The sequence below is a fragment of the Camelina sativa genome, chromosome 18 (assembly GCF_000633955.1).
Source record: "Camelina sativa cultivar DH55 chromosome 18, Cs, whole genome shotgun sequence".
NCBI lineage: Eukaryota > Viridiplantae > Streptophyta > Magnoliopsida > Brassicales > Brassicaceae > Camelina > Camelina sativa.
Genome location: NC_025702.1, coordinates 9,858,104 through 9,866,604, shown reverse-complemented (window position 1 = coordinate 9,866,604; position 8,501 = coordinate 9,858,104). Strand labels below are relative to the sequence as shown.

At 39.4% G+C, this 8,501-nt stretch overlaps 2 protein-coding genes across 2 annotated transcripts in view; one reads left to right on the top strand and one right to left on the bottom strand.

The window, feature by feature from the left end:
- The window catches only part of LOC104763308, a 4,490-nt gene extending 2,795 nt beyond the window's left edge, over nucleotides 1–1,695 (bottom strand). Inside the window, exon 1 of the mRNA XM_010486696.2 lies at nucleotides 1,666–1,695. The gene's annotated coding sequence lies outside the window, so the exon portion shown is untranslated. The remainder of the gene's footprint in view (nucleotides 1–1,665) is intronic.
- On the top strand, nucleotides 3,646–7,349 carry LOC104763305. The gene is made up of 7 exons (XM_010486693.1): nucleotides 3,646–3,712; nucleotides 3,764–4,950; nucleotides 5,051–5,081; nucleotides 5,515–5,769; nucleotides 5,864–6,394; nucleotides 6,518–6,946; nucleotides 7,072–7,349. Exons 1-7 carry the CDS (start codon nucleotides 3,646–3,648, stop codon nucleotides 7,347–7,349), a joined length of 2,778 nt encoding a protein of 925 aa, XP_010484995.1.

The window sequence follows — 8,501 nt, the reverse complement described above, 5'->3', positions numbered from 1 at the left end:
TGATGGTTATTGAACGAGTAGCAAAAAACAAAAGCATGTGACATATACAATACCGAGTAAGAAAAATGTTATCATATAGCCGATGGCTAGATTCTTCGTCAACCAGAGAACCATTACTTCCCGAGAAAGCAGAGCCATATATATATATCGCCCCATGTGTTCCTTGTTCTGTTAACAAAAGCATTAGACAAACGAGAAATTAGACATTCGCTTACACATCAACTTATAATCAAACAAGACTCAAACAAGACTCAACTTATAATCAAACAAGACTCAAACAAGACTCAAACAAGACTCAACAAGACTCAACAAGACTCAACAAGACTCAACTAGCTTCAACAGACTCAACAGACGCAAACAGGACACTTCTCGACCAGATTTGTTCTAAAACTAATCATCCACTAAGTCAAGCAGCTTCTCTTTCATAGCTTCTTCTTTCGGAGTAAGAGGTCCACTTTTGGCCAGCAAACTGTCAAGAATTTGCATTTTTGACAATCTCTCTTTCAGCACCAATTCTTCCTTCTTTCTTTCCCACATGCTTTGGTACTCCTTCAAAGCCTTCTCTTCCTTCGCTTCTGTATGAGTCTTCCTCTGTTTGGCCTTACTAGCGTCTCTACCAGTAGGCCTTGTGTTTGTTGGCTCATCTATGTTACCGTCGGTCTGAGAAGCTGAAGATTGTGCAGGATCATCAAAGAGTCTTTTCTTGTTGCTTACTTCAGGTGCTTTACCATTAACACTCTCACACCATTTCTGGTCATAGCGTAACTCTAACCAACAATGCTCAAGAACGAATTTTTTCTGATAAATGTTGTAGTACATATCATACGCTATCTTCATTATATCATCCTCATTCTGACCACTAGTTTTAGCCCTCACCGCAGCAGCATACGTTCCACAAAACTTCCCGACCGTATCACCAATCTTAGCCCATCTCTGTTTACACTGAATTGGCCCTATCTTCTCATTGCCATCAGAAAGTGAACTATCTGAAAAATAATCAGCAACCCTTTTCCAGAAGGTTCTGCCCTTCTGATCATTGCCTTTCACAGCATCCTTGCTGGTGTTTAACCACCCGCTAATGAGAATCCGGTCATCAGAAGGTGTCCATTTCCTTCTTTCCCTACGACTTGCAGTTGTGTCTTCACTTGGGGAAGCTGCGGAACTGACTTGGGAACTAAAGAGAGGAACTGGGGACGAAAGAGTAGGTATATTTGGGTAGAGGGAATCAAAAGAAATGGTTTGAGGATAGCCACTCCCCTGCTGACTATTCATAAGTCCCACAAAATTTGTGGACTGATTTAGATCATGGTCAGACTCCATAGTAGCAAATGGGATTTAGAAGAATATGGAAAGAAAAGAAAAACGGTTTATGCTTGGAAGATATTCGGGTTTGTGGTTTAAAGATCAAGAAAAGCTTAGTTTATAAGGTGAAGTATATTGGAGCTACAATTAATTTTCGACACCAAACACACAATGAATACACTACCTAGTCATTTCCATTAATGACAGAACAACCACCAATTAAGAATAATGACAACCTAGTCACAAAGAAGTACACATAGGAGCACAAATAAACAGTCATGCTATAACTCACTACCCCAAAATAGATAACACCAAACAAACAAAGCAATCAATTGGTTTCTAACCAGTTAGGTGTATATTTACCTCTTTCGGTTGGTTGAAATGTTGTTTCCTTGTCGCCTTAACTGTGACTTGCTTGAGCTCAACTAAAAGAAACTCACAAAACAAGAAACAAGAAATGGTTAGTAATGAAACTAACTGTGTAATGAAACTAACTGTGTAAAGACATCCATTAAAGCATAAATACAAGTACATGAGTCTTAATACCAATTGTGTAAAGACATCCATTAAAGACACAACAACCAACAACCAACTACTAACTCAATCCGACTATGAAAAAACAATTTACAGTTTGCTTATGAACCACATAGGCTGGTAATGAACCACAGAGGCTGGTTTACAGAGTTTGAATACATATCAAAACAATGAAACTATAACTCATAATACTCATAAAGCACTCGGACTATTACATAGATCAACTCATAACACTCATAAAACAAACACAAAAACTCAGAATCAACCAACCATCTAACCAAATACAGAGTTCTACACTCTTGACTAATCGGATCATATGCATCATTTCTCACTTTTTCAATTACTTCCAAGCAGACTTATATGGACTCAAAACCCATGGAATTTAAACAAAAACGAATCCTATATCCATGATTTATAAACATACAAAACAAACAATTGATGAAACTCTTCTAACTCGCAAATAAAACTCTTCTAACTCACAAATAAAACTCTTCTAACTCGCAAATAACGCGCAAATACATAAATAAATTAAGATTGAGTCAATTACCTCACGCAATCGAAGTGCTTGAATCTTCCCCAAATATTAGGGTTTCGACAGATCGATCTTCACCGGAATCAAATCCGTCTGCTTCACCGGAACCAAATCGACGCCGAATCCATGGAGAATCTGACGTGGAAATCAATCGAAAGAGAAGAAAAAATTCTATTGGAAAAACAGAAAAAATTCAATGCGAATCGCCTTTGCCTTCGACAAAGCGAGAGAGAAGAGAGAACACACGAAAAAGAAAGAGAAATGCCAAATAAAATTTACCAAATTAATCTCATCGCGCCACCTGTCCACCAAGAAACGTTTCTTTTGATCCTAAAATAAGAATCGTTTCTTTCAATCCTTAAGCTTTTGTTTCATTAACAATTAAAAACTATACCTAAGAAATTTACTAAGAAACATCTAAGGACTACCAATGAGGATAGTCTAACATCCAATAAAAAACCAAAAACTAAAAAAGTTAAAACCGTTGAAATACAAATACATTAAGGTAGCAATTGTCGCAGCTGATTTCTCCTCCCTCGATGAGTTAAAAAAAAAAATAGTGTTGATAAGTGAGAAACTTGTAAAAAAGTAATTATTTAGTTGGTGTGGTATAGATTTGTGAGCAGAAGCTGCAGAATGAGATTGGTGAGGAGAGCTGGTGGATGGAGGAGCCTTAGGCGCCACCGAGTAGCTAGTTGGCAAAGACTTAAAAATGTTGCATAGTTAATTTACTTCTTTTCCAATATCCTATTAGCCTGACCAATTTCTATTTACCATCATAATTCCAGACAATAACCATTGATTATGATGATTGATCGCAGTGTCCAACAATTCTTGCAACTTGCAAGTCATACACATTCTTTAACTTACCCATCTTCATTATCACCTCTCTCACCATGCATTTACTTCTTTCTATCATAATTTATCAGGTGAATAGTTCTCATGCATGACGTCAAAATGCAATTTTTGGCTTAAACTTACGAATTCTCGATTTTGGCTTGATAAATCTAATGTATATAAATTATGACATGATTTAAATTAGTGTAAAATAATGGTTTAGGGCCTGTTCTTATTCAGATAGATATGAATCTTGTAGGATATATCGTCAATGATATAGATGTAAATCTCATAGAGATAAGTTTAGTGTGATTTATGTATATCCACCCATTTGTATATAAGGGTAGCTCGATCTATTGAATAACACAAGTCAGTTTCAACCAATTCTCTTCTTAATCTTACATGGTATGAGAGCCAAGTTTCTAATAAAATAAAAAACGATGAGTGCTTCCGACGACAACAAACAAGTTGCAGTCGCAACTAAACCCATCAAGGAGGTAGCAGTGAGTTCTCCTTACTAGCTTCATCACTCAGATAATCCCGGATCTGTGATCTCAGGGGTACAATTGAATGGTGAAAACTATTCAGAATGGGCCACCGAGCTGGAAAAAGCTCTTCGTGCAAAGCATAAGACGTGTTTCATTGACAGAAGTTTACCAACTCCATCAACCACATCTGCAGACTACGATCAATGGAAAACAGTGAACTCCATGATAGTAGGATGGATTCGTTCCTCAATCTCTCCAAAGATCTGCTCTACGGTGACGTTCACACCTGAAGCACACAAGTTGTGGGTCGATCTAAAGAAGAAATTTGCGGTTGGAAATTCTGTTTGTGTGTATCAGTTGAAAGCGGAGCTTGCCGCTTGCAGACAAGAAGGTCTTTTAGTTTTGGACTACTATGGAAAGCTTTCTTCCAAGTGGGAAGAAATTAACAACTACAAACCAATACACCATTGTTCGTGTGGGGGGACAGCGCCGTATGTCAAGGAGAAAGAAGAAGAACAGGTGTACCAGTTCTTGATGGGCTTGGATGAGTCTCGTTTTGGCAACATTTGCACAACCATCATCGGCACTGATCCTCTACCCGATGTGAATGAAGTCTATCAGAAGATCGTTCGAGAAGAGCGAAGGTTAAACTCATTAAGGAATGAGCACAAATCTGATGATGTGGGTTTTGCTACACGATCAGAGACTCATTCCGAGTCTACATCATTATTTGTACCACTGGCAGCAACAACAGGGGCTCGTGAGCGTGTGCGGACGTGTTCACATTGCGGAAGAAGGGGTCATGAGAAAAGAACGTGCTGGCAAATATTTGGGTTCCCGAAGTGGTGGTCGGAGAGATACCAAGGGACTCCACAAAGAGGCAGAGGAAGAGGAAGCAGACGAGGGTCGTTGTCAGACAGAGGAAGAGGAACTCCACATTTCCGCTCTAACGCTGCTCAAGTCAATGTCACAACAACGTCACCGCTCCCAAGTTTTACACCTGATCAGATGGAGTCTCTACAACATATGCTGGAGCAACAAAAGAGCTCTCCAATCCCTGAACGTTTGCAAGGTAAGAATAAAACAGGTGATGTTATACTCGATACCGAAGCATCACACCATATGACTGGCGATGCGAGTTGGCTTCTTAGTTTGACGGATATGGTGTCTTGTCCAATTAATTTTGCGGATGGTAGTCAAGTACTTGCTCGACAGTATGGTGTGTTGCCACTGTCAAAGAAGATCTCGCTTGAAAACGTTCTTCTTGTCCCAAATTTAAATTTCACATCGTTGTCCGTTCCAAAGCTGTTGTAACAAACGAGCTGTTTTGCTCTTTTCACTGATACACACATTGCAGGACCGGTTTAAGAGGACGCTGATTGGCGCAGGTGAGAACGTGATGGTGTTTATGTTTATCGGGATGTGACGGCTGCACGAGTACACAAGGTTCAGGTTGTTGAAGACAAGACTTTGTGGCATCGACGGCTGGGACACCCATCTTTTCAAGCTTTGTCATTTCTGCCTTTGTTTTTTGGTGTTGGTTTTGAAAGTAGTTCTAAGCAGCTTAGTGATTGTGAGATTTGTTTTAAGTCAAAACAAACTAGAGTTGGATTCTTTGATAGTTTTAATAAAGCTTCAAAATGTTTTTCTCTCATTCATGTTGACGTATGGGGACCATATCGTGTTCCTTCCTCCAGTGGGGCAAATTATTTTTTAACAATAGTAGATGATCATTCTCGGGCAGTTTGGACATATCTGCTTCTTGAGAAAAGCGAGGTTAAGATAGTATTACAAAAATTTTGTCATATGAATGTAAGGCAGCTTGGAAAACAAGTGAAGACAATGGAACAGAGTTTATGTGCTTGACAAAGTTCTTTGCGGAACAAGGGATCGTCCATCAGACATCCTGTGTAGGGACTCCACAACAAAACGGTCGTGTTGAGAGGAACCATAGGCGCGTACTCAATGTAGCTTGTTCGTTCTTGTTCCAAGCACACTTGACCATTAAGTATTGGGGAGAATGTGTCCTAGCCGGCACTCACGTTATCAACCGGACTCCAACTACGATACTACATGGCAAGTCGCCTTAAGATATATTGTTTGGAGCTTCGCTGATATATAGTGATCTTAAGGTAATCGACTGCTTGTGTTATGCCCACAAAATTGCTAGGGATAAGGATAAGTTTGGAACTCGAAGCAGAAAGTGTGTATTTTTCGGATATCCATTTTTGGGAAAAAGGATGGATGGTTTACGATCTAGAAACAAATGAGTATTTTGTTTCAAAGGATGTAGTGTTTTATGAAGACAATTTTACGCTTGAGAAGATTCATTCACCTTCTTCTCAATTCATGGCTGATCTCGTTCCATTGCCAAATGAGGATGTCTTTCGTGATGATGACGTACAACAACAGTGTGAAGAAGATGAGAATCCAGTGTTCGATGTGGAGCCATTAATCTTGTCATCACCAACCAATGTCGAAACAAAGGAGGTCGAAGCTGGAAGTGTCAAAACAGAGGAGACTGCTGAAACTGTCAAAACAGAGGCGGTTGCAGCTGTAGAACAACTTGGCAAGGGTTGCAAGAACAAGATTCCTTCTGTTAAACTTCACGGCTATGAAACTTATAATGCACGTGTACTTCCTGATAAACATCCATTTCACGTTCCTCAACCTGACCAGCCAGCTTCCTCTTCGGTTCAAGGTAACACTCCGTATCCTTTGTGTGATTATATCTCTGACCATAAGTTTTCATAGCAGCATCAGATTTTCCTAGCAGCAGTCAGTGCTGGAATTGAGCCTGTCTATTATAATGATGTTGTTAAAGATGCTAAATGGAGAGAAGCTATGGCTAAGGAAATAAAAGCTTTGGAAGACAATGACACTTGGAGTTTAGAAATGTTGTCAGCCGGTAAGAAAGCACTTGGTAGCAAATGGATATATAAACTGAAGTTTAACGTTGATGGGTCGTTAGAGCGTTACAAAGCAAGTCTGGTAGTTCTTGGGAATCATCAAGTCGAGGGGGAGGACTTCAAAGACACTTTTGCACCAGTTGTTAAGATGACAACAGTTCGTGCTCTTTTTGAGGTGACTGCAAATAGAGCACCTCAAATGGACGTTCATAACGCATTTTTACACGGTGATCTAGACAAAGACGTCTATGTGAAGCTCCCACCGGGTTTTCTAACGTCTCATCCAACAAAAGTCTGCAAGTTGAAGAAGTCGTTGTATGGCCTTAAACAAGCACCCGTTGTTGGTTTTCAAAGTTGTCATCGGCTTTGATTAGTTATGGTTTTAAACAATCATACACCGATTACTCTCTCTTCACATCCATCCGGGGAGAAACAAGTATTTGTGTGCTTGTTTATGTCAATGACTTAGTCGTGTGTGGAAGTGATCCTGCATTGCTTGAAAGATTCAAAGATTACTTGAGCAAGTGTTTTAGTATGAAGAATTTGGGCCCGCTTAAGTATTTCCTAGGGATTGAGGTTGCTAGAGGACTAGATGGGTTCTTCCTTTCACAAAGAAAATATGCACTTGATATTATAGCTGAGGCAGGATTGCTTGGTGATCATCCTCTGTCATTGCCAATGGAACAAAATCACATATTGCTAGGTGACAACATACCAAAATTTGCTGATCCTGCAATGTATAGATGAATGGTTGGTCGGTTGGTATATCTTCGTATTACCCGACCGGAGCTCTGTACTGCTATTCTTGTTTTGTCTCAGGTTATGCATGATCCGAGACAAGCTCATTGGGAGGCTGCAATTCGTGTGATTAGGTACCTCAAAGGAGTCCAGGACAAGGTATTAATCTTAAGGCAAATGTGAAGCCTACGGATGTGGCATATTGTGATGCAGACCTCTCTGGGTATCCAAAGACCCAACGGTCTCTAAGTGCATATGTTGTCATGCTTGGAGATTCTCTGATTTCTTGGAAAGTAAGGAAGTAGAAAACAATGTCAATGTCTTCTGCAGAATCAGAATATCGAGCAATGGCAGAGACAGTCAAGGAGCTTAAATGGATCACTATGTTACTTGAAGATCTTGGTGTTCCACCTACTGCACCTATTGCGTATAATCCAGTGTTTCATGAAAGGACTAAACACATTGAGAAAGACTGTCATTTTGTTAGAGATGCAAACACGGATGGACTCATTAACGCTTCTTATGTTCCTACGAGTGAGCAAGTGGTGGATTTGTTGACCAAAGCATTGGATAGTTCTGCGTTTGAATATCTTTTGTCCAAGTTAGGAGTGTCGTATTTACACTCACCAACTTGAGGGGGAGTGTTAAGATAGATATGAATCTTGTAGGATATATTGTCAATGAGATAGATGTAAATCTCATAGAGATAAGGTTTAGTGTGATTTATGTATATCCACCCATGTGTATATAAGGGTAGCTCGATCTAATGAATAGCACAAGTCAGTTTCAAACAATTCTCTTCTTAATCTTATAGTTCTTTTACTAATCACTGGAATAGCGATGGTGACTGATAAATAAAGAGAGGAAGCTGAAAGGACAACACAGGATTAAAAAAATTCAGGTGTCAGAGCGACTATTTTTACGAGAGTTGTTAGTGTCACCATTGACAGTAAAAATAACAGCAACTGTTGAAAAGATTATAAACTGTCGCTGCAACTGGTGTTGCCGATGTTCTCTCCGCAAACTTGACTCTCAAGTTACATGTATTTTTTAGTCGTCTATCGCTGGATCATCGATCATGAAAAGAACAGAACCTTAGTGTAAATTATAAGGGTATATATTTTAGTATCTGGAAAATTTTGGATGCAAATGGTAGATCAT